Source organism: Eleutherodactylus coqui, chromosome 8 (genome assembly GCF_035609145.1).
Source record: "Eleutherodactylus coqui strain aEleCoq1 chromosome 8, aEleCoq1.hap1, whole genome shotgun sequence".
Lineage (NCBI taxonomy): Eukaryota > Metazoa > Chordata > Amphibia > Anura > Eleutherodactylidae > Eleutherodactylus > Eleutherodactylus coqui.
Window position 1 is genome coordinate 23,291,582 of NC_089844.1, and position 26,993 is coordinate 23,318,574.

Consider the following 26,993-nt stretch of genomic DNA (forward strand, 5'->3'; position numbering starts at 1 on the left):
GAGGAAAGGGATCGGGACGCGTGCAGAAAGAGGTGACAGAGGAAAGGGATCGGGACGCGGGCAGAAAGAGGTGACAGAGGAAGAGGATGGGGACGCGGGCAGAAAGAGGTGACAGAGGAAAGGGATCGGGACGCGGGCAGAAAGAGGTGACAGAGGAAAGGGATCGGGACGCGGGCAGAAAGAGGTGACAGAGGAAAGGGATCGGGACGCGGGCAGAAAGAGGTGACAGAGGAAAGGGATCGGGACGCGGGCAGAAAGAGGTGACAGAGGAAAGGGATCGGGACGCGGGCAGAAAGAGGTGACAGAGGAAAGGGATGGGGACGCGAGCAGAAAGAGGTGACAAGAGGAAAGTGATCGGGACGCGGGCAGAAAGAGGTGACAGAGGAAAGGGATGGGGACGCGGGCAGAAAGAGGTGACAGAGGAAAGGGATGGGGACGCGGGCAGAAAGAGGTGACAGAGGAAAGGGATGGGGACGCGGGCAGAAAGAGGTGACAGAGGAAAGGGATCGGGACGCGGGCAGAAAGAGGTGACAGAGGAAAGGGATGGGGACGCGGGCAGAAAGAGGTGACAGAGGAAAGGGATGGGGACGCGGGCAGAAAGAGGTGACAGAGGAAAGGGATGGGGACGCGGGCAGAAAGAGGTGACAGAGGAAAGGGATGGGGACGCGGGCAGAAAGAGGTGACAGAGGAAAGGGATGGGGACGCGGGCAGAAAGAGGTGACAGAGGAAAGGGATGGGGACGCGGGCAGAAAGAGGTGACAGAGGAAAGGGATGGGGACGCGGGCAGAAAGAGGTGACAGAGGAAAGGGATGGGGACGCGGGCAGAAAGAGGTGACAGAGGAAAGGGATCGGGACGCAGGCAGAAAGAGGTGACAGAGGAAGGGGATCGGGACGCGGGCAGAAGGAGGTGACAGAGGAAGCTGATCGGGACGCGGGCAGAAGGAGGTGACAGAGGAAGCTGATCGGGACGCGGGCAGAAGGAGGTGACAGAGGAAGCGGATCGGGACATGAGCAGGATGATATATTAGAGGAAATGGACATGGGCAGGATGTGTTTGATACATCCTGACGATTTTCACATCCACTTTCTATGAGGAAGTGGATCAGAACATGGGGAGGATCAGAAGACTGGGAGTCAGGCAGGATAGAAGGGTGGCCGGACTACTGTGTATTGGAAGGGGATTGGAATACGGGCAGAAAGAGGTGACAGAGGAAAGGGATCGGGACGCGGGCAGAAAGAGGTGACAGAGGAAAGGGATCGGGACGCGGGCAGAAAGAGGTGACAGAGGAAAGGGATGGGGACGCGGGCAGAAAGAGGTGACAGAGGAAAGGGATCGGGACGCAGGCAGAAAGAGGTGACAGAGGAAGGGGATCGGGACGCGGGCAGAAGGAGGTGACAGAGGAAGCTGATCGGGACGCGGGCAGAAGGAGGTGACAGAGGAAAGGGATCGGGACGCGGGCAGAAAGAGGTGACAGAGGAAAGGGATCGGGACACGGGCAGAAAGAGGTGACAGAGGAAAGGGATCGGGACGCGGGCAGAAAGAGGTGACAGAGGAAGAGGATCGGGACGCGGGCAGAAAGAGGTGACAGAGGAAAGGGATCGGGACGCAGGCAGAAAGAGGTGACAGAGGAAGGGGATCGGGACGCGGGCAGAAGGAGGTGACAGAGGAAGCTGATCGGGACGCGGGCAGAAGGAGGTGACAGAGGAAGAGGATCGGGACGCAGGCAGAAAGAGGTGACAGAGGAAGAGGATCGGGACGCGGGCAGAAAGAGGTGACAGAGGAAGAGGATCGGGACGCGGGCAGAAGGAGGTGACAGAGGAAGCGGATCGGGACGCGGGCAGAAGGAGGTGACAGAGGAAGCGGATCGGGACGCGGGCAGAAGGAGGTGACAGAGGAAGCGGATCGGGACGCGGGCAGAAGGAGGTGACAGAGGAAGCGGATCGGGACGCGGGCAGAAGGAGGTGACAGAGGAAGCGGATCGGGACGCGGGCAGAAGGAGGTGACAGAGGAAGCTGATCGGGACGCGGGCAGAAGGAGGTGACAGAGGAAGCTGATCGGGACGCGGGCAGGAGGTGACAGAGGAAGCTGATCGGGATGCGGGCAGAAGGAGGTGACAGAGGAAGCTGATCGGGATGCGGGCAGAAGGAGGTGACAGAGGAAGCTGATCGGGATGCGGGCAGAAGGAGGTGACAGAGGAAGCTGATCGGGATGCGGGCAGAAGGAGGTGACAGAGGAAGCTGATCGGGATGCGGGCAGAAGGAGGTGACAGAGGAAGCTGATCGGGATGCGGGCAGAAGGAGGTGACAGAGGAAGCTGATCGGGACGCGGGCAGAAGGAGGTGACAGAGGAAGCTGATCGGGACGCGGGCAGAAGGAGGTGATAGAGGAAGGGGATCGGGATGTGGGCAGAAGGAGGTGACAGGAAGCAGATCGGGATACGGGCAGGAGGAGATAGAGGAAGCAGATCGGGATACAGGCAGGAGGAGATAGAGGAAGCAGATCATGACGCAGGTAAAAAGAGGTGACAGAGGAAGCGGATCGGGATGCAGGCAGAAGGAAGTGACAGAGGAGGCGGATCGGGACGCAGGCAAAAAGAGGTGACAGAGGAAGCGGATCGGGATGCAGGCAGAAGGAGGTGACAGAGGAAGCGGATCGGGACGCGGGCAGAAGGAGGTGACAGAGGAAGCAGATCGGGATGTGGGCAAAAAGAGGTGACAGACGAAGCGGATCGGGATGCAAGCAGAAGGAGGCGACAGAGGAGGTGGATCGGGATGCAGTCAGAAGGAGAAGATAAAGGAAGCAGATCGTGACGCGGGCAGAGGGAGGTGATAGAGGAAGCGGATCAGGACGTGGGCAGAAGGAGGAGATAAAGAAAGCAGATCGCGACGCGGGCAGAGGGAGGTGATGGAGGAAGCGGATCGGGTTGCGGGCAGAAGGAGGTGACAGAGGAAGCGGATCGGGACATGAGCAGGATGATATATTAGAGGAAATGGACATGGGCAGGATGTGTTTGATACATCCTGACGATTTTCACATCCACTTTCTATGAGGAAGTGAATCAGAACATGGGGAGGATCAGAAGACTGGGAGTCAGGCAGGATAGAAGGGTGGCCGGACTACTGTGTATTGGTAGTTGTGGCACACAGCTGGTATAACACGGGCGCTGTGCCCTCTCGGCACACAATGTCTCCACTGTCTTGGCAGAGAAGTTATTTTTCTCTTTCATAGAAACCGCTTTGTTTCAGAGCAGAAGAATCACAACGAGACACAAGATGCTGCTGGCATGGGGCCACCGCCACCTCAATGGAAGCATCTATGTGCAGCAGCGCCCCCGAAGTGACACCCGCTTCCCTGTACACGTAGATGGGCAGCAGGGATCAGACAGGGGAGAACATGCCACTCACATTCGCCCCCTCAGAGCTTTCGCCTTCTGCTCCTCCTCATGGTTGCGTGGGGCGGGCGGTGGAGACATTCCTTCATTGCTGTACCCGTCGGTCATGATCTGAGGGCTTCTGTAGGAGCTGCCATCAATGGTCTGTGTAGAGAAGGGGAATGAGGTCAAGAGGGTCATATAGCAAATCACAGGTCAAGAAAGGCTAGACATCGTATCTGGGGGTCTTCGAATCTACCCAGAAATCTGCGGAACAAGATGAGAGAAAACATGGGGGCACAGCAAGCGAGAGCAGGAGGCATCCAATATCAATAGTCCACCGCTATTCACTGTCTCTATATACCATAACCTGACAGACCTGGTCTACTGCAGGGGAACTACAAGTCACAGCATACCCAGTCTGTATATACACAAAAGGAGTATAGGTGATATAGCGGGGTGCAGGCTGTATACAGATGCAGTGTAGGTGATATAGCGGGGTGCAGGCTGTATACAGATGCAGTGTAGGTGATATAGCGGGGTGCAGGCTGTATACAGATGTAGTGTAGGTGATATAGCGGGGTGCAGGCTGTATACAGATGTAGTGTAGGTGATATAGCGGGGTGCCGGCTGTATACAGATGTAGTGTAGGTGATATAGCGGGGTGCCGGCTGTATACAGATGTAGTGTAGGTGATATAGCGGGGTGCCGGCTGTATACAGATGTAGTGTAGGTGATATAGCGGGGTGCCGGCTGTATACAGATGTAGTGTAGGTGATATAGCGGGGTGCCGGCTGTATACAGATGCAGTGTAGGTGATATAGCGGGGTGCAGGCTGTATACAGATGCAGTGTAGGTGATATAGCGGGGTGCAGGCTGTATACAGATGTAGTGTAGGTGATATAGCGGGGTGCAGGCTGTATACAGATGTAGTGTAGGTGATATAGCGGGGTGCAGGCTGTATACAGATGTAGTGTAGGTGATATAGCGGGGTGCAGGCTGTATACAGATGTAGTGTAGGTGATATAGCGGGGTGCAGGCTGTATACAGATGTAGTGTAGGTGATATAGCGGGGTGCCGGCTGTATACAGATGTAGTGTAGGTGATATAGCGGGGTGCCGGCTGTATACAGATGTAGTGTAGGTGATATAGCGGGGTGCCGGCTGTATACAGATGTAGTGTAGGTGATATAGCGGGGTGCCGGCTGTATACAGATGTAGTGTAGGTGATATAGCGGGGTGCCGGCTGTATACAGATGTAGTGTAGGTGATATAGCGGGGTGCAGGCTGTATACAGATGTAGTGTAGGTGATATAGTGGGGTGCAGGCTGTATACAGATGTAGTGTAGGTGATATAGTGGGGTGCAGGCTGTATACAGATGTAGTGTAGGTGATATAGTGGGGTGCAGGCTGTATACAGATGTAGTGTAGGTGATATAGTGGGGTGTCGGCTGTATACAGATGTAGTGCAGGTGATATAGTGGGGTGCAGGCTGTATACAGATGTAGTGCAGGTGATATAGTGGGGTGCAGGCTGTATACAGATGTAGTGCAGGTGATATAGTGGGGTGCAGGCTGTATACAGATGTAGTGTAGGTGATATAGTGGGGTGCAGGCTGTATACAGATGTAGTGTAGGTGATATAGTGGGGTGCAGGCTGTATACAGATGTAGTGTAGGTGATATAGTGGGGTGCAGGCTGTATACAGATGTAGTGTAGGTGATATAGTGGGGTGCAGGCTGTATACAGATGTAGTGTAGGTGATATAGTGGGGTGCAGGCTGTATACAGATGTAGTGTAGGTGATATAGTGGGGTGCAGGCTGTATACAGATGTAGTGTAGGTGATATAGTGGGGTGCAGGCTGTATACAGATGTAGTGTAGGTGATATAGTGGGGTGCAGGCTGTATACAGATGTAGTGTAGGTGATATAGTGGGGTGCAGGCTTTACACATGTATTGGGGTCCTCACGGGGTTGCTGTCTGACATCCTGTCACTTACCATCTTGTTCCTGACCAAATTCTCTATGGCACTGACCAGCTCTGCGGCGCTGGGGACCTCGGCCGAGCTCTGACGGGCCACAAGTAAGGAAGGCTGGAAGCCGCAGACGTGCAAAGGGAAAGCGGGTGGTTAGCAGCAGCCGATGGGGAGGAGCAGCAGAGGAGTCAGGCGGGAGCCACGGGGAGTTACAGGAAGAGAAAGCAGGAACAATGTTAGTGAGAAGAGGCGCAGACGTCACCCCAAACCTGAGACATCACCCAGCACCGCAGCAAACCTCCACTACCCATTCAGACTGCTAACGAACAACAAGTCCCAGCATGCTCTGCCCCATGCTGCCAGTTACACACAGTGGTGACAACACTGGGCCCCATTTATCAGGATGGTCCTTTTTATCCACCAATCAGAGCTCAGCTTTCATTTCTCAAACTGCTGTGGTAAAATGAACGCTGCTCTGTGATTGGCTGTTCTGGGCAAGAAAGACAGTTCTGATAAAGGAGGCCGCTGTTCTGCAATCATTATAATAATGCCCTTATGATAGAAGACCGGGGGGGGGGGGGGGGAAGCTTTTTTTTTTTGTGGATGACTGATGAGCCCTGGGGCCACCGACTCCAACCTGCAGCATGGCTCCTCCCCCTCCAGGGTACAAGATGGGCTGAAGGCCTCTACAGGTGGTTCATTTACACAAGGGGCAGCCGTGAGGTTAATTGGCCGCACTGCCATCTGATTAGATAACGATGAGGGTGACGATACGCTGAGCGGTCACATCGCTGACATGATATACACGGAACGTGTTATTACAGCTAGGGCCAGTTCTTTATTAATCACTGCTGACCTAGTCCTGCTCTCACAGCTGAGGGCTCGTTACAGTGTATCACTACAGGTTATTAACTGTGAGCTAAACACAGCAGCAGCACAAATCTTACACATTGTAACAAACCCTCTGCTGTGTGATCAGGACTTGGTCAGGAGAGGTTCGCAAAGCCTCAGAATGTCCCATTCACTGACAGAAAGCAGAGATTTTTAAAATTAAAATTTGCAATTTATATGCCGGTCTAAAAGGGCTTAAAATGGAGAAAAATCGAACTCTCGGCTGTTCCAGCGGCTCCTCGTCCAAAAGAGCGCCAAAATGTGTAACTTTTATCTACCAGGAAACTGGTACCAAGCTGTGATAAATCCCCGTAAGTCGATATAAAAGGTGTGAGTGTTCCATTCCACAGCGATGGGGTTTTATGTACAGAAGACCCCGTACCTGTACATTACATTCTCCGGACCCCCCATCTGTGTAAGGCAATCTAATGGGGTCTGACGACAATCCTAGTGCTGGCAGAACGCCGCATGTCATGCCGAACAACGGATCTCTATAGATACGGGTCTCATCGCGCCAAAGAATATCAGCGTCTCCCATATCAGCCGGTCATATTACACAACTTACTGGTTTCTAGGAAAGCCAGGAAATGAGCAGGTGAGTGCAATCTATTGGACACTGTTATCAGCCACTTCAGTTAGGGGAGAGGCTGACTGCAGCACAGATTAATGAGGGGCAGAAACCTCCACTCCTCCAACGCCCCTTTCCCACATGGAGACATTAGCGTCATATATGTGACGGATATCAGCTGCTCCTCTTATAACGCTGTTGGAAACACATCGCACACGACATAAGTAACATTCTCTATGTACAGAGATCTCGGGACGGGAAGGGTTAAGCGTGTGACGCGCTCAGAGCATTCGTTGCGGTTACGTCAGGCTGGATTAGGACGCTGGCAGAGGACTTGCCAGCTGCATGGATGACACAAGTGGCGCACCGACCCCTGAGATCTGGCGCGTTATATGGGAACTGCAGGAGATGACGGATACTACAACCTGGCACCAGTGAGAGCCAGAGCCGGGGGGTGAAGGGGGGCACAGGACCCCCGCAGACTGGTGACAACCCGCAGCTCCATATTAATCTATACAGAGCGTTAAGAAACCTCGAAAAACGTCTTACACTCCAGTCACATCCAGAGCTGCACTGAATGATCTACTGGTAGCCCAAACAATGGTGCTTCTAACTATTTCAGAGTCTAATGACATCAATGTACCCCTACCCCAAGGGGCACGGAATATACCCCTTGTGTACACAAACCACAGTTTGACAATCTAAGATTAATGGCGGCTTCACATGGACGTTTGCGTTTTTTGCACACGCCTCAGCCCAACATATTTGGGCTATGAACAAGGATTTTTTGCGCACATATCAGTGTATTTTACTGTACTGTTTGCCCATGGGACACAAAGCCCCAATTTATATGGCTATTTAGCTTAATGAGTTCCAGATGCGTTCTCCCCCCCCACCAAGGAAATGTGCGCAAAAGAAAAGCATGTTGCGTTTTTCCCACATGCACAAAAACACGCGTAAAAAAAGGAAATGTGAACGAACACATTGAGATTAATGGGTTGTATTCTCTGCGTATATTGTGCCCAACTACTCCCGTGTGAATGCAATATAAGACACAATGTAACAGCAGAATTGTGAATGCAGCTCTGGAGGGGACGGAAACATAAGATATGATGTAACATCAGAACAGTGACTGCAGCTCTGGGTGTGACTATAGTATATGAAGTGATGTAACATCAGAACAGTGACTGCAGCTCTGGGTGTGACTATAGTATATGAATGATGTAACATCAGAGCGGTGACTGCAGCTCTGGGTGTGACTATAGCATATGAAGTGATGTAACATCAGAGCGGTGACTGCAGCTCTGGAGGCGATTCAAGATCAGCCCAAGATGAGAGCGTTTACAGTCCCGCAGCTCAATATGGAGGTTTCCCGGTGATCGTGAAGAGTTTTCTTCTTCATTTCTGCCGTCTTAAGAGTTAAACATTGCTATTGGTTACAACTCACAACCCAACCACCAACAAGACGTGACCCGATTGCCCGGGTTTGGGGTACCTTGTCATCCGGCACTGGTTCGTTATCAAAGATCTTCATAGGCGGAGGGAGTGGAGTGTGGGAATCGTCATCGGCCTCCTCATCCCATCCTCGCTTACCCTTCTGAAAAAGAGAAAGGTTCATTGGCGCAGTGCGGAGGGTGAGCCTTATTCTAGCATGTGCTGGGGCTGATGGCGGAGGAGTGCGAGCTCCACTGGAGGGGTCCATCTATCTATTTCTATCATTAAAAGGGAAACTCCAACCAAAACTAAGTTTATTAAACCCAGAATGATTTCCTTCAGATTCCCGCTGGATCCCGGGAATCTGGCCGATAATCACCCAGTGTAAAGTCTGACCGAGACGGAATGACGGACAATAATGTATTTGGTTATCATTCGTCCTTCCGTTTCAGCAGGCATGAAAACATTAAAACCATCAGCCCGTGTAAACAGGCAGCCAATCATAAACTATCCAATTACTGTTCAGTGTAAATGCATGCCTAGCCAGAGGTATACGATCGCTACATCGCCGCTGGTTGAATGCTCGTTCCAATTTATCTTGCCAAGTTGAAGGACCCTTATCCATATTTCTAACATGCAATGAAATATCACAGTTAGGGCTCGCAAGTGTGTGGGGGGGTCCTTAACAAACTCCTCTCCAGTCCAGTTATTTGATGTGTTTTATCTCAAGGACACCTGAGACAACTAATGAAGCCCTTGATTACTTGCACCAGGTGTGCTTGAGACAACACCTGATTTACAAATGTGCCCTCTTATGAGGGATTCTATTCAGGGGATTGAATGATTCTGAGACTACAGTAGTCATTAAAAGTGGAATTTTGGGTTGAATTGGGGAGAAACCGCTTGTTATGTTACTTGTATTGAGCCATTTAAAATTGTTCTTCTTGGATCGTGTTTTTGCAAACAGCTGACAGTTTGTAAATTTGGCAAAGAAACCTAATTTGTAATGAGGGGAGTGAATCATTTTGATTGCACCTGTACGATGTTACAGGACAGGACACAGACAACCTCATACAAGCACATGGTGATGCTATCCACAGGGCAGGACTCTGACAACCTGAAAGAGGAGTGAGGTTGTCACTTCCGGTGGAGTCGCCTTTTAAGTGTCTGTCGTGTGTTCAGTATTTTTGTAACAAGTCCCCTTTAACACTTTCACTCTGTAAGTATGTAATGGGTCGTGCCCCACCTCGTCGGCGCTGTCGCCCTGTGGCGTGGTGTCATCGTTCGCTCGCGGAGAGCCCAAGTTCCCTGCTCGTTTTTTCTGCTTCTTGATGTTGCTTTCGGCTTTGCCGCTGTTCAGCCGCCGCACCGGACTCGTCAGCCACTTCTTCAGCGTGTTTGTGGAGCGCTTCGGCCCCGGCGAGCTCTGGATTGAATTCAGGGATGACTGCGGCTGTAAGTTGGCCACAGAATCCGTTTTGCCGCCATTTTCTCCTCCAGAGACAGAAAACGCATCTGCGAAGGAAAAGACACAGATGAGATCATGAGGTCCAAGAGAGACGAGTCTGCTGCAGGACACAAGTTATATCTGGTGGCGCCCCCCCTTGTCCCCACAGTGATACAACAGCGAGTCTACCTGTGGCCCTCATCTACTGACAACTATTTTCCAACGACTCTTCCCACTTTTATGTCTGCTGTACAGCTGTGAGGGTAGATTTGGGACGTGAAGCATAAGAGGGGGGACATGTTTCCAGTACCCGGTGAAGACCCTCAGCTGTGTGACCAGCACCCTTGTTAGCTCCTTACTGATTGGCACTGCCCTGGTCGTCTGCCCATGGAACAGACAACGATGTCACAGCAAATCAATGATTTCCAGGGCCGCCAGCATTAACACTTCGCCCTCTGGACTGATAACGGAACCCGCCACTCACCGCATAAGATGGTGATGGTCCCCAAAAACTGGAAAGGAGCCCTCAAATACCATATGGCAGGGACCGCACACACATGCATGTATATATGTTACCAGAGGGATATGTGCTGGACAGGAGGCTGTCCAATAATCTGTGAGCAAGAAGATCTATAGGGGCCAAGTACAGTGTATGTATATATAGGACGTGACATACTAGTGTCTGCTAGAAAGGAAATGTACCATATAGATTTATGAGTGATGTGTCAACAGCTATATTACATATATATATAATACATACTGGATAATACAGTGCACATATAATTTATGGGTACAGTGTATGTAGCTATAGGCAATACATATGGGGTGCAATATATACATATGTTCAAGCAAAGGCTGGACAGACATCTATCTGGTAGATTTAGTGATCCTGCCCTGAGCAGGGGGTCGGACCCGATGACCCTGGGGGTCCCTTCCAGCTCTACCAGTCTATGATTCTATATGACACATGTGAGTACAGTGTAACTATAGATGACAAGCAGCATTCCATGTATGTATCTATAGGTGACACACAGTGTAACTATAGGCACGGAGGATTTGATGCGTGTGGTACTACATTCTAACATCTTATGATGAGACCTGCTCCACCCCCAGTGACTGCACCCCTATATGTCCCCGTCCCTCTTCATCAGGAGGGGTAGTATAGAGCCACTCCAGCCCCCTCATCTAAAAATGGAAGACAATTTAAGAGAGTGCTGTGTATGAAAAGAGGCCATTGTGCAGCGTCCCCCGAGGGAAGGCAGATGAGGGACAGCGATGGCGACCTGTGGAACAAGAAAGGACGGATCTGGGGAGGAAGGATGTCCTGTGCTGTCTATAGGGGTTCCTATAGATGGATGTCCGCTCTGAGCGCAGAGGAGGATTTCCTATATGTGCAAACAACGACCCCCGACAACCAAGAATGTACAGATGTAACGAGGGGTTTTCTGGGTTTAGATCCATATTAATCGCCGTATAAATGAAAGCCTCCACAACAGCAGACTTTGGGTTTAAATTCCTCACTAAGATCTCTGCTTGATGTCAATGAATGAGGACACATTCCTTACATTCAGAGGCAGTAAACCTGTCTGTACTAGTCCTACATTCAGATGACAGTTTGCTATCAATGTATCCAGTGCAGACAATGCTCTAACCCTCCTAGACTCCAGACGGATACACGTTACCTGCGCTGATACATTGTAACAAACTGGCAGGACAGGAGAGATGATCACTGCTTTATTTCCAGAAGACCCCTCTAAGGGCTCACAGGAGCGCATGTGTCCCGTGTATTACATGTGCAAGGCCTCCTGTCCACGGGCGTACCGGTAAAACGCTCCCCGCAGAGTCTTACTGCTGTTTGTAAATACCGTATGGGCAGCGAATGCGCTGCGCAAACTGCGTATCTCACACACACGGTCATGCGCAATGGGATTATGTCTTTTTTTTTTTAATTCCCCGCTCTGTTTAATAGAATTGCGTATGAAACCGCTGCCCATACAAAATGTATTGTATACAGACAGCGCTGTATACGCAGCTTATACAAAAGCATAAGGCTCACACATCATTGACCTCATTCATTGAATATCCCACGGCCGTGCATCGCATCCATAATACGCGGTGAAAAAAACGCCCGTGAACATGAGCCCTAATGCGCAGCGCCAAATGCCAATTGATTTCTATCGGGCCTCAGACCTGCAGTTTTTTTTACAGCATCAATAAGCCCCAATAGAAGCTGTGGGGATTTAACATCGGCAGCATAGGTCAGTACTTACGTATTTCGTGCGTGCGTGAAAAATACGCAGCGCACATACGCCCATGTGAGGGAGCTCTGAAATGGCCTCAGCAATGAGAAGACAAATTCCGCAGCTTCCTCCGCTAGCTGCACAGGTTCAGACTTTTTTTGTTATGTCAAAGCCTAGGAAAGCTGGGTGACAAGCAATGAGGCGTCCGTGACTCCCCCAGCTTCGCTGCCTTACAGCCGATGTGCCTGCAGGGCTGCGCAGAAGAGGGGGAGGTGACCGCACAAATAGAGAGATTTATCACTGGGGACAATCTACAGCGATGGACAAATCAACGCCCGGATACTAACGGTGGCCCAGTAACGAGGATGATGGCGCCGCACCCAATGGAGGAGGTGATGATGGCGGAGCCGCGTCCCCAGTAATCGTCACTGGTGACACAGTTACGGAGGAGGCGATGATGGCGGAGCCGCGTCCCCAGTAATCGTCACCGGTGACACAGTTACGGAGGAGGCGATGATGACGGCGCCGCGTCCCCAGTAATCGTCACCGGTGACACAGTTACGGAGGAGGCGATGATGACGGAACCGCGTCCCCAGTAATCGTCACCGGTGACAGTTACGGAGGAGGCGATGATGGCGGCGCCGCGTCCCCAGTAATAGTCACCGGTGACACAGTTACGGAGGAGGCGATGATGACGGCGCCGCGTCCCCAGTAATAGTCACTGGTGACACAGTTACGGAGGAGACGATGATGGCGCCGCACCCAATGGAGGAGGCGATGATGGTGGAGCCGCGTCCCCAGTAATCGTCACTGGTGACACAGTTATGGAGGAGGCGATGATGACGGCGCCGCGTCCCCAGTAATCGTCACTGGTGACACAGTTATGGAGGAGGCGATGATGACGGCGCCGCGTCCCCAGTAATCGTCACTGGTGACACAGTTATGGAGGAGGCGATGATGACGGCGCCGCGTCCCCAGTAATCATCACCGGTGACACAGTTATGGAGGAGGCGATGATGGCGGCGCCTTGTCCCCAGTAATCGTCACTGGTGACACAGTAACGGAGGAGGCGATAATGACGGAGCCGCGTCCCCAGTAATCGTCACCGGTGACACAGTTATGAAGGGGGCGATGATGGCGGCGCCGCGTCCCCATTAATCGTCACTGATGACACAGTTACGGAGGAGCCAATGATGATGGCGCCGCATCCCCAGTAATCGTCACTGGTGACACAGTTATGGAGGAGGCGATGATGACGGCGCCGCGTCCCCAGTAATAGTCACCGGTGACACAGTTACGGAGGAGGCGATGATGGTGGAGCCGCGTCCCCAGTAATAGTCACCGGTGACACAGTTACGGAGGAGGCGATGATGACGGCGCCGCGTCCCCAGTAATCATCACCGGTGACACAGTTAGGGAGGAGGCGATGATGATGGCGCCGCGTCCCCAGTAATCATCACTGGTGACACAGTTACGGAGGAGGCGATGATGACGGCGCCGCGTCCCCAGTAATCGTCACCGGTGACACAGTTACGGAGGAGGCGATGATGGTGGAGCCGCGTCCCCAGTAATAGTCACCGGTGACACAGTTACGGAGGAGGCGATGATGACGGCGCCGCGTCCCCAGTAATCATCACCGGTGACACAGTTACGGAGGAGGCGATGATGACGGCGCCGCGTCCCCAGTAATCATCACCGGTGACACAGTTACGGAGGAGGCGATGATGACGGCGCCGCGTCCCCAGTAATCATCACCGGTGACACAGTTACGGAGGAGGCGATGATGACGGCGCCGCGTCCCCAGTAATCATCACCGGTGACACAGTTAGGGAGGAGGCGATGATGATGGCGCCGCGTCCCCAGTAATCATCACTGGTGACACAGTAACGGAGGAGGCGATGATGGCGGCGCCGCGTCCCCAGTAATCGTCACTGGTGACACAGTAACGGAGGAGGCGATGATGGCGGCGCCGCGTCCCCAGTAATCATCACCGGTGACACAGTTACGGAGGAGGCGATGATGACGGCGCCGCGTCCCCAGTAATAGTCACCGGTGACACAGTTACGGAGGAGGCGATGATGACGGCGCCGCGTCCCCAGTAATGGTCACCGGTGACACAGTAACGGAGGAGGCGATAATGACGGCGCCGCGTCCCCAGTAATAGTCACCGGTGACACAGTTACGGAGGAGGCGATGATGACGGCGCCGCGTCCCCAGTAATCGTCACTGGTGACACAGTTACGGAGGAGGCGATGATGGCGGCGCCGCGTCCCCAGTAATAGTCACTGGTGACACAGTTACGGAGGAGACGATGATGGCGCCGCACCCAATGGAGGAGGCGATGATGGTGGAGCCGCGTCCCCAGTAATCGTCACTGGTGACACAGTTATGGAGGAGGCGATGATGACGGCGCCGCGTCCCCAGTAATCGTCACTGGTGACACAGTTATGGAGGAGGCGATGATGACGGCGCCGCGTCCCCAGTAATCGTCACTGGTGACACAGTTATGGAGGAGGCGATGATGACGGCGCCGCGTCCCCAGTAATAGTCACCGGTGACACAGTTACGGAGGAGGCGATGATGACGGAGCCGCGTCCCCAGTAATCGTCACCGGTGACACAGTTATGGAGGAGGCGATGATGGCGGCGCCTTGTCCCCAGTAATCGTCACTGGTGACACAGTAACGGAGGAGGCGATAATGACGGAGCCGCGTCCCCAGTAATCGTCACCGGTGACACAGTTATGAAGGGGGCGATGATGGCGGCGCCGCGTCCCCATTAATCGTCACTGATGACACAGTTACGGAGGAGCCAATGATGATGGCGCCGCATCCCCAGTAATCGTCACTGGTGACACAGTTATGGAGGAGGCGATGATGACGGCGCCGCGTCCCCAGTAATAGTCACCGGTGACACAGTTACGGAGGAGGCGATGATGGTGGAGCCGCGTCCCCAGTAATAGTCACCGGTGACACAGTTACGGAGGAGGCGATGATGACGGCGCCGCGTCCCCAGTAATCGTCACTGGTGACACAGTAACGGAGGAGGCGATGATGGCGGCGCCGCGTCCCCAGTAATCATCACCGGTGACACAGTTAGGGAGGAGGCGATGATGATGGCGCCGCGTCCCCAGTAATCATCACTGGTGACACAGTTACGGAGGAGGCGATGATGACGGCGCCGCGTCCCCAGTAATCGTCACCGGTGACACAGTTACGGAGGAGGCGATGATGGTGGAGCCGCGTCCCCAGTAATAGTCACCGGTGACACAGTTACGGAGGAGGCGATGATGACGGCGCCGCGTCCCCAGTAATCATCACCGGTGACACAGTTACGGAGGAGGCGATGATGACGGCGCCGCGTCCCCAGTAATCATCACCGGTGACACAGTTAGGGAGGAGGCGATGATGATGGCGCCGCGTCCCCAGTAATCATCACTGGTGACACAGTAACGGAGGAGGCGATGATGGCGGCGCCGCGTCCCCAGTAATCGTCACTGGTGACACAGTAACGGAGGAGGCGATGATGGCGGCGCCGCGTCCCCAGTAATCATCACCGGTGACACAGTTACGGAGGAGGCGATGATGACGGCGCCGCGTCCCCAGTAATAGTCACCGGTGACACAGTTACGGAGGAGGCGATGATGACGGCGCCGCGTCCCCAGTAATGGTCACCGGTGACACAGTAACGGAGGAGGCGATAATGACGGCGCCGCGTCCCCAGTAATAGTCACCGGTGACACAGTTACGGAGGAGGCGATGATGACGGCGCCGCGTCCCCAGTAATCGTCACTGGTGACACAGTTACGGAGGAGGCGATGATGGCGGCGCCGCGTCCCCAGTAATAGTCACTGGTGACACAGTTACGGAGGAGACGATGATGGCGCCGCACCCAATGGAGGAGGCGATGATGGTGGAGCCGCGTCCCCAGTAATCGTCACTGGTGACACAGTTACGGAGGAGGCGATGATGGCGGCGCCGCGTCCCCAGTAATAGTCACTGGTGACACAGTTACGGAGGAGGCGATGATGACGGCGCCGCGTCCCCAGTAATCGTCACTGGTGACACAGTTACGGAGGAGGCGATGATGGTGGAGCCGCGTCCCCAGTAATAGTCACCGGTGACACAGTTACGGAGGAGGCGATGATGACGGCGCCGCGTCCCCAGTAATCGTCACTGGTGACACAGTTACGGAGGAGGCGATGATGGTGGAGCCGCGTCCCCAGTAATAGTCACCGGTGACACAGTTACGGAGGAGGCGATGATGGCGGCGCCGCGTCCCTAGTAATCGTCACCGGTGACACAGTTACGGAGGAGGCGATGATGGCGGTGCCGCGTCCCCAGTAATAGTCACTGGTAACACAGTTACGGAGGAGGCGATGATGACGGCGCCGCGTCCCCAGTAATCGTCACTGGTGACACAGTAACGGAGGAGGCGATGATGGCGGCGCCGCGTCCCCAGTAATCATCACTGGTGACAGTTACGGAGGAGCCGATGATGGCGGCGCCGCGTCCCCAGTAATAGTCACCGGTGACACAGTTACGGAGGAGGCGATGATGACGGCGCCGCGTCCCCAGTAATCGTCACTGGTGACACAGTTACGGAGGAGGCGATGATGGTGGAGCCGCGTCCCCAGTAATAGTCACCGGTGACACAGTTACGGAGGAGGCGATGATGGCGGCGCCGCGTCCCTAGTAATCGTCACCGGTGACACAGTTACGGAGGAGGCGATGATGGCGGCGCCGCGTCCCCAGTAATAGTCACCGGTGACACAGTTACGGAGGAGGCGATGATGACGGCGCCGCGTCCCCAGTAATCGTCACTGGTGACACAGTTACGGAGGAGGCGATGATGGTGGAGCCGCGTCCCCAGTAATCATCACCGGTGACACAGTTACGGAGGAGGCGATGATGACGGCGCCGCGTCCCCAGTAATCGTCACCGGTGACACAGTAACGGAGGAGGCGATGATGACGGCGCCGCGTCCCCAGTAATAGTCACCGGTGAAACAGTTACGGAGGAGGCGATGATGACGGCGCCGCGTCCCCAGTAATCGTCACTGGTGACACAGTAACGGAGGAGGCGATGATGACGGCGCCGCGTCCCCAGTAATAGTCACTGGTGACACAGTAACGGAGGAGGCGATGATGGCGGCGCCGCGTCCCCAGTAATAGTCACCGGTGACACAGTTACGGAGGAGGCGATGATGACGGCGCCGCGTCCCCAGTAATCGTCACTGGTGACACAGTTACGGAGGAGGCGATGATGGCGGCGCCGCGTCCCCAGTAATAGTCACTGGTGACACAGTTACGGAGGAGGCGATGATGACGGCGCCGCGTTCCCAGTAATCGTCACCGGTGACACAGTTACGGAGGAGCCGATGATGACGGCGCCGCGTCCCCAGTAATAGTCACCGGTGACACAGTAACGGAGGAGGCGATGATGACGGCGCCGTGTCCCCAGTAATCGTCACCGGTGACACAGTTACGGAGGAGGCGATGATGACGGCGCCGCGTCTCCAGTAATCGTCACTGGTGATACAGTTACGGAGCGGGCGATGATGGCGGCGCCGCGTCCCCAGTAATCGTCACCGGTGACACAGTTACGGAGGAGGCGATGATGGCGGCGCCGCGTCCCCAGTAATCGTCACCGGTGACACAGTTACGGAGGAGGCGATGATGACGGCGCCGCGTCCCCAGTAATCGTCACCGGTGACACGGTTATGGAGGAGGCGATGATGACGGCGCCGCGTCCCCAGTAATAGTCACTGGCGTTTATAAGGTAACCTAGAATCCGATTTTATAGCAGGAAAGATATTTTAACAAGATGTATGACCCAAATGACTGCGCTTCTCCAAGAATGTATCACATGTCAGAGGATTGGATACACTGCTCAGCAGCACACACGGCAGGGTTAGCTACAGCAGACAATATCACAAAAGAAGCTTAGATACAGCGATCAGCAGACTGCTCAGCTGTGTATCCAATCATGTGTGATTCAATCAGTATCACACAACGGGATCTGATACATGGCTAAGTAGTCAGAAACTCAGACATGACAGGCTTAGATACAGCAGCTCAGTAGATAGCATCACATGAGACTTGGATACAGCGGATCAGCAGCCAGTATCCCACATTATAGGATTAGATACAGCGGCTCAGCAGCCAGTATCCCACATCATAGGATTAGATACAGCGGCTCAGCACGGTCACACCTCTCCGTCAGCATCTTCCACACCGGATATCTCTGACTGTCATCGTCTCCTGACGGCGGGTCACCTATTATGAGAGTCACCTCCGCTGTGTAGAATTGGAGATTCCCGGACATCAGATGACACACGAGCGGACCTCTCGTCCCGTCACTGCTGTGCGGGCGGATTACTGAGCGGAGCGCTGCCTTTAGTGCTATGCATCAGTCAGCAAAAAGATTAACCCCCAGAATGCTGCAGAGGTCACAACACACTGCATTTAAATGGCCGGCAGTCACTCTCCTGTATATAAATCTTCATCATAGAATTATGAAAAGTCGGCAACTTTCTAATACACTTTGGGTTTCAGTCCTTCACCATTTTGAAGATCTCTTGCTCGCTGTTAGGCTCGTTCCACGCGGGCGATCGCGATTTTGTAGCGAGAAAAATCGCATCTTTACCCACTGCGAGAGTCAATGGGATTTTGTAATGTTAAAGTCACATCACGCGTTTGTAGCGATGCGATAAAAAGAAGCCTCCATAGGAAAACATGAGAGATTAAAAAAAAACACCAAATCGCACATCGCAGAAAGATGGGACAAGCTGCGATTTTTTAATCCTCTCAACATGGCACGAGTGAAAACATCACAGATGGGAATGAAACCGCTGTAAATCATTGGTTTCATGTTCTGATTTTTTACTTTTGCAGCTGGCGTAAATCGTCCGTGTGGCGCCAGCCTTAGACCGAATGCACGCGGCCGGGTCAGATTCCACATGCGGGATCCGACCCGCTGCCAGCCAGTGACCCCTGCGTATCTCTACGGATATTTTCTCCTCTGTGCTGCGGATGTGCCAGCCGACGCACATGCAGAGAATGGCACGCCGGCGATGATGCAGATCCGCGGTGATTTTGAAATTTACATTTCCGAATCGCCGCGGGTCGGAATGGATTTCATTGACTGCAATGGGAGCTGTCCATGCAAATCCTGCATGAAAATAGAGCACGAGGCGATTCTTCCTCCGTGAGCGGAAATGGCAAGTGATTTCCGCTTGTGTTCGTGGAAGAATCATTTTACATTGCGCGTTATGGACGGACATTGCTGCAAAATCCGCATCCAGACGCCCATCGCGGATTCCACAGAAAAAAATCTGCCCGTGGGCATTGGACCTATGGGTGCATTTTCTACATTGCGAGACACACAACACTCGCACGGACATAGAACGCGTTATTTTCAGTGGGTCTATTCACATGGGCAGACTGTCTCTTGCAGTGATGCTACCTGATAAAAAAAAAAGACATTTGCAGTGCGTCCTATTTTGGGGCAATATCGCCCATTATTTTCAATGGACCTGGCAAAAGAAAAATCGCATTGTGCTCCCATGCCGCGCGATGCGATTTTTCCGTTTTTTACCTTACGCACGTTTTTCTTGGAGCAAGATGGTGCTCGCCGGTGTAAATGCACCCTGCCTGAATGAGAACACTTAGGGTTACACCCCGGGCCTGAACACTGGCCCCGACCTCGTCCTCAGCAGCACAAGCCTCTCCTGTCTGATAGGCTGTTACAATGTATCGGTGCAGCTAACATGTAGCAGTCTGGAGTTCTCTGAGGATTATGCTGAATTGTAACAAACCCTCAGCTGTGTGAGCAGGACTGGGTAGGGACAGGGTTTTAGCCTCTAAATGTCCCCATTTCATTGACAGCAAGCCGTGATCTTGAAAATGATACAGATTTGAAACAAAATCTCATCAGTAAGTTTCAGCTCTTCTCATGTGACTTCCGCCTTGTTCTTGTTTTTCAGGTTTTGATTTTTTTTTTTCAATTTCTCACTTGATCTCAGCTCCTCGGTCAGACCGTCTTAGCGCGGCGCCGCCGCATTCTGCAAATGCTCAGCGGAGTCAGAAAGATGGAGCCTGACGTCTGCAGCAAATACCCGACACATAGGGTACAATACTGACCGGTACGTACCGGGGGCCACTACACCGCACATCTACAGCGGAGCGCAGCCATCGCCTGTCCAGAGACATGAATGTAACATGCAGAGGCTATGAGGATCCTACACGGTGGAGAGGATATATGCATGTACCCCCCATTGTGATAGACATGATAATTAGTCAGTGTAAAATGTCTATTGATTTGTACTAAACTAGAGGTATTACGCAGCTGTAGTGACTTTAACTCTTAGAGGCTAATGACTGCATAATTTCATTATAGTAATTGCCGGACAATGGCATGGTAAAAAGATATTTGTTTTGTGACTTCAGCCTAATGTGGAACTCTGCTGCATAAGGAAAGAGTTAAATCACAGTGTTCTATGTTATTGCTTGTGTTCATCTTGAGTGTTTTCCCAGTCCTTTCCCATCCCCCCACACAGAATCTTCCTCAACAAAGAGATACTTACTTTCAGTTTCAGGTTTGAGCACATGTTTGTAAGACAAAGACTTGCTTATACATTGGAGTTGAGAGAAGGTGGGCAGGAAGGAGGGGGGATTCTATATGATCCGACAAATGAGAATCCTATATGTTACTGATGTAATCTGTTGCACGCCCATTAAAGGGCAGGTGTTATGCTTTACAATAAAATGGGCCGTCTGGGTGTTTCTGCCCAGAGAGCCATTTTGGATATGAGACTGATAGCTTGTGTCTGATCTGGTCGATGATGTGTGCACACTATACAATTTGGAAGCTACAAAATACCCCGAAACCTGCTGGAGAAAACCAATGTCCAGCTCACCATATACACATGATATATAATAGAATACAGCGCAGTGTCTGAGAACAGAATCTTACAGAGTATCATATACAAAGTGTAATATTGCATGTATGTGATGTAGAATACACTGGTCTATACTGTACAGTATATAATGAATAGTAGGCTATACTGTGGTAACACATAATAAACTGTAATGTCATATATAGTATAATGTGGGGTTAGTTCTATATACTGTGATGATATAGTTATCGTATAGTAAGAGTTTCTATAGTTGCTGTAAAGTATATGATGGACTTTAGTGTGATATAGTATGGTGTTATATAACTGCTAATGTCTAATATCTAATGTATTGCAGTGTTGTGTGATATACGGTTATACACTGGGTGATAAAGAATCGTATATAATGAACTGTGCATAATGTGATCTAGTATTATATACGGTGATGTATATTATGTACTGTAGTATAATGTGATAGTGTAATATACTGTGATAATGCATAGTATATCATGTTCTGTAGCATTATATGATGTAATATTGTATAATGTGCTGTAGTTAATGTAGTATAATTGAATATAGTATATAATGTACTGTAGCGCAATGTGTTATATAGTGGCTGCATAGTATATAATGTATAAGATAATGTACTGCAGTGTAATATAATGTACTGCAGTGTAATATAATGTACAGTAGTATGTGATAGTCTTATATACCGAGATAAGGTAAAGTATATAAAGTACTGCAGTGTAAATCGGATACACAGAGTAACCTGGAGGCTGATTTCAGGCACCGACCTCTGATGTAGATCATGCAGAAACGAGCCGTAGTCATCCTCTCGCCTCTCCTTCCGCCGGCAGTCTGATGATGATGAGCGAGTGGGTTAGTTATGAGCGGAGACTCTCCTGTGCGGTTGTGACTCACCTGGGCTCAGGTACCTGAAGTAAACCTGCCGAGCAGCCGCCTCCTCCCGACTATTAATAACCGTCCCAGGATTAAATAATCAGAATCAGTAATGAGCAGGAATGGGAGTCGATGGGAATCCTGCCCCGTGAGCGGCGCACAGGATGGGCCCCTACCCACGGGCGGATCTCCTCGCAGCGCTTTACCGAATTTGTAAACATCAGATGAAGCTGTGCATGGCCGCATATCACACGGTCAGGCGCAGTGGGGCTTATTTTCCTTTTCCAAATTCCATGCTCTGTTTCATAGCCGGGTTGTGTATGGAAAGAGTCTCATATGTAGCGTATACAAATGTATAGGGCTCAGGCTGCGTGATACGCAGAGTAAGGCCGGCTCACACGAGCGGGTCGGATACCGCGTGTGGAGGCTCGCATTTGATTCCAGCTGTGAGCCCGGCCGGGGACCCTGCATACGGCCACTTAATGTACTGCGTATGACGGCGTCCTCACACGGGCGGCCATGCACAGTAGAGCTTTTTTATTTGTTTGTCAGTATTTCCTGCACCGTTGCTTAGTGATGTAGCGGGTATCCGCAGCTCATACGCAATGTAATTGCGTATGGGCTGTAGGTATGTCCGCGACCATAGAGTACGATGGGCTCTATGATCGCGGATTCCGCAGTAAAATAGAACATGCTACGTTCTATTTTCTGCCAGCGGATTACGCAATTCTGACCCGCTAATGTGAGCAAAATGGCGTAATCCAATGCAATTGATAGATCCGCGAATAACCACGGATCAATTGCTCGCAGAATCCACAATTACTATCAGCTCGTGTGAGACGCCCCTAATAGAGCATGCTGCGATCTATTTCTCACGCGTATCTACATGCAGTGTCTACACTCACATGTGCATGGATCAATGAAAGTCCATTGACTTTATTCACTGCGTATCACGCGACCGTGCACTGCAAGTGTAATACGTGGTGAAAACACGGTCGTGAACATGAGCCCTAAGCTGGGGAGGAAATATGTATGTACCCCCATATGATATAATATAATACAGTATAGTGTCCGAGAACAGAATCTTATAGCATGTCATATACAAAGTGTAATATTGCGTGTATGTGATGTAGAATATGCTGGTCTATACTGTACAGTACGAAATGGAATCTAATAAGGTATAATTAATGATATGATATACTGTGGTGACATAATAAACTGTAATGTCATATACAGTATAATGCTTATAGGCCGGGCTCACACCGCGGGGCTCTGTGTTTTACAGCTGTGACCCTGCGTACGGCTGCATACTCCCGCAGGCGTCATGCGCGGTGCACCTGTCTTTTCCCCTTTTTCTTTATATTTCCCGCACCTAGCGATGCCACGTATGTAATTGCATATGAGCTGCAGGTATATTTAAGACTATAGAGAACAATGGGCTCTATCTCGTGTATGTACGCCGCAAAATAGAACATGCTGCGTTCTATCTTGTACTCCAGAATTATGCAATTTCGACACACTAATGTGAGAAGAACTGCGTAAGGCGATGTAATTGATTGCCTGCGATCTACAGCGTATCACGCGGGCGTACAGAGCCTGCGTAATGCACATCTCCTATATGGTCGTTTGAGCCCAGCCATAGTACTATATACTGTGATGATGTAGTTGTTCTATAGAATGATTTTATATAGTTGCCGTTTAGTATACTTTAGTGTGATATAGCATAGTGTTATATATGTGATAATGTATAACATATAATGTACTGCAGTGCTGTGCGATATATAATGTACTGCTGTATTCTGCGATATATAATGTACTGCAGTATTCTGCGATATATAATGTACTGCAGTATTCTGCGATATATAATGTACTGCAGTGTTGTATACCATATAATGTACTGCAGTGTTATGCGATATATAATGTACTGCAGCGTTGTGCTATATATAATGTACTGCAGTGTTGTATATCATATAATGTACTGCAGCGCTGTGCGATATATAAGGTACGGCAGTGTTGTATAACATATAATGTACTGCAGTATGGTGCGATATATAAAGTAATGCAGTGTTGTATAACATATAATGTACTGCAGCACTGTGTGATATATAAGGTACGGCAGTGTTGTATAACATATAATGTACTGCAGTATGGTGCGATATATAAGGTACTGCAGTGTTGTATAATATATAATGTACTGCAGTATGGTGCGATATATAAGGTACTGCGGTGTTGTATAACATATAATGTACTGCAGTATGGTGAGATATATAAGGTACTGCGGTGTTGTATAACATATAATGTACTGCAGTATGGTGAGATATATAAGGTACTGCAGTGTTGTATAACATATAATGTACTGCAGTATGGTGCGATATATAAAGTAATGTAGTGTTGTATAACATATAATGTACTGCAGCACTGTGTGATATATAAGGTACTGCGGTGTTGTATAACATATAATGTACTGCAGTATGGTGCGATATATAAGGTACTGCAGTGTTGTATAACATATAATGTACTGCAGTATGGTGCGATATATAAGGTACTGCAGTGTTGTATAACATATAATGTACTGCAGTATGGTGCGATATATAAGGTACTGCGGTGTTGTATAACATATAATGTACTGCAGTATGGTGCGATATATAAGGTACTGCGGTGTTGTATAACATATAATGTACTGCAGTATGGTGAGATATATAAGGTACTGCGGTGTTGTATAACATATAATGTATTGCAGCACTGTGTGATATATAAGGTACTGCGGTGTTGTATAACATATAATGTACTGCAGTATGGTGCGATATATAAGGTACTGCGGTGTTGTATAACATATAATGTACTGCAGTATGGTGCGATATATAAGGTACTGCGGTGTTGTATAACATATAATGTGCTGCAGTATGGTGCGATATATAAGGTACTGCGGTGTTGTATAACATATAATGTGCTGCAGTATGGTGCGATATATAAGGTACTGCGGTGTTGTATAACATATAATGTGCTGCAGTATGGTGCGATATATAAGGTACTGCAGTGTTGTATAACATATAATGTGCTGCAGTATGGTGCGATATATAAGGTACTGCGGTGTTGTATAACATATAATGTACTGCAGTATGGTGCGATATATAAGGTACTGCGGTGTTGTATAACATATAATGTACTGCAGTATGGTGCGATATATAAGGTACTGCGGTGTTGTATAACATATAATGTACTGCAGTATGGTGCGATATATAAGGTACTGCGGTGTTGTATAACATATAATGTGCTGCAGTATGGTGCGATATATAAGGTACTGCGGTGTTGTATAACATATAATGTACTGCAGTATGGTGCGATATATAAGGTACTGCAGTGTTGTATAACATATAATGTACTGCAGTACTGTGAGATATATAAGGTTCTGCAGTGTTGTATAACATATAATGTACTGCAGTATGGTGCGATATATAAGGTACTGCGGTGTTGTATAACATATAATGTGCTGCAGTATGGTGAGATATATAAGGTACTGCGGTGTTGTATAACATATAATGTACTGCAGCACTGTGCGATATATAAGGTACTGCGGTGTTGTATAACATATAATGTACTGCAGTATGGTGCGATATATAAGGTACTGCAGTGTTGTATAACATATAATGTACTGCAGTATGGTGCGATATATAAGGTACTGCGGTGTTGTATAACATATAATGTACTGCGGTATGGTGTGATATATAAGGTACGGCAGTGTTGTATAACATATAATGTACTGCAGTATGGTGCGATATATAAGGTACTGCGGTGTTGTATAACATATAATGTACTGCAGTACTGTGAGATATATAAGGTACTGCAGTGTTGTATAACATATAATGTACTGCAGTATGGTGCGATATATAAGGTACTGCGGTGTTGTATAACATATAATGTACTGCAGTACTGTGAGATATATAAGGTACTGCGGTGTTGTATAACATATAATGTACTGCAGTACTGTGAGATATATAAGGTACTGCAGTGTTGTATAACATAATGTACTGCAGTATGGTGCGATATATAAGGTACTGCGGTGTTGTATAACATATAATGTGCTGCAGTATGGTGCTCTGTACTCCTCCTCACCAACTATTAATAACTGTCCCAGGATTAAATCAGAATCATTAGCAGCCAGGAATGAGATTGTATCTCCCCGGCCGCCGCTGTGAGCGTGCAGATCAGCACAGAACGTTACAGATGGTGACCAGTGAAAGCTATATTATCACGGCCGGCGTGATTCACGATAACAGAGAGCCTCATGGATGGAACAATAAGGCGGCTCCGCACGGGGCGGGGATACCGCGGCATCTACAGAAGCAGCGGAGTGGATGAGCTGCGGAAATAATCAGTACAAAACCCGCGCGGAAGCGACTAGCGGAGCGGAATCCAATACGTGTCAATGTTATTGCCGTCTTCGCTGCGGAGTTTCCCTTCTCTCAATGAAGGGGTGAAGGCCGCGGGGAATTTACGCTAAAACCCGCCTCAAAATGGTTTGGAGGCCGGCGTTCCACGGCTGATCGGTAGTGGACATCCCGCCACGTGTGGACCGGTCTGAACGCTACTCACAGCGAATGGGCGCCGAAGAGCTTAAGGCCACCATCCAATCACAACGGTACGGGCGGCGGCGGCGGACACATGTCGTGTAACCCCAGATCATCGTTATGTGTACAGACAGCTTTCAGGCGCTATTAATTACCTCCCGGTTTCCTGTATCTGCGGCTGTTATATCGCACCGCCACATGTGGAGGGAGCGTCCAGGACAGACACAATGTACAGTACAAGGCGGGCGTGACCGCCCTAATAACGAGGACAGACAGTAGAGCGCATAATCTATGCTGATTGCAGCACCGCTGTTATGTAATAGTACTGATCTGCCTGATGGGAGTTGTAGTATCTAGAGGGACGCCGTTTCCCACTAATTTATTTCTCCGTGATGCATTTCTGGCGTCATTCGCCCCATTTCATAAATCTGTCGCTGCAGAAATCACGGCGACTAAAGGGCAGACGTGCTGAATGTCCGGCGGGTCTTCTGGTCTGTGCGGGGTACAGATGCATCTCTTCTCTTATTTGCACCTTTTTTTTGTGACCTTTACTGAAAAACGCGCATTTTGCGTGCTGACTCATTAGCAAGCCACGCCCACTTTACGCTCCACTATTACAACGTGACGCACATGGCACAAATGGTTAATATACGGTATACGACAGATCAGACGCTAAATGCACCAAAGAAAGGCTCAGATACACTGTT

At 50.3% G+C, this 26,993-nt stretch overlaps 1 protein-coding gene across 7 annotated transcripts in view; it reads right to left on the reverse strand.

The window, feature by feature from the left end:
* KALRN (kalirin RhoGEF kinase) overlaps nt 1–26,993 on the reverse strand; it is a 282,007-nt gene that overhangs the window by 38,976 nt on the left and 216,038 nt on the right. For 5 of the 7 annotated variants that reach the window (XM_066575309.1, XM_066575306.1, XM_066575307.1 and 2 more), the window contains 4 exons: nt 9,484–9,752; nt 8,299–8,400; nt 5,369–5,461; nt 3,405–3,535 (listed from right to left, as the gene is read on the reverse strand). In XM_066575309.1, the coding sequence (XP_066431406.1) occupies nt 3,405–3,535; nt 5,369–5,461; nt 8,299–8,400; nt 9,484–9,752 (595 nt within the window). Of the gene's footprint in view, nt 1–3,404; nt 3,536–5,368; nt 5,462–8,298; nt 8,401–9,483; nt 9,753–21,612; nt 21,728–26,993 lie in introns of those variants that run through there. The other 2 variants (XM_066575308.1, XM_066575303.1) reach the window with 2 other exon arrangements.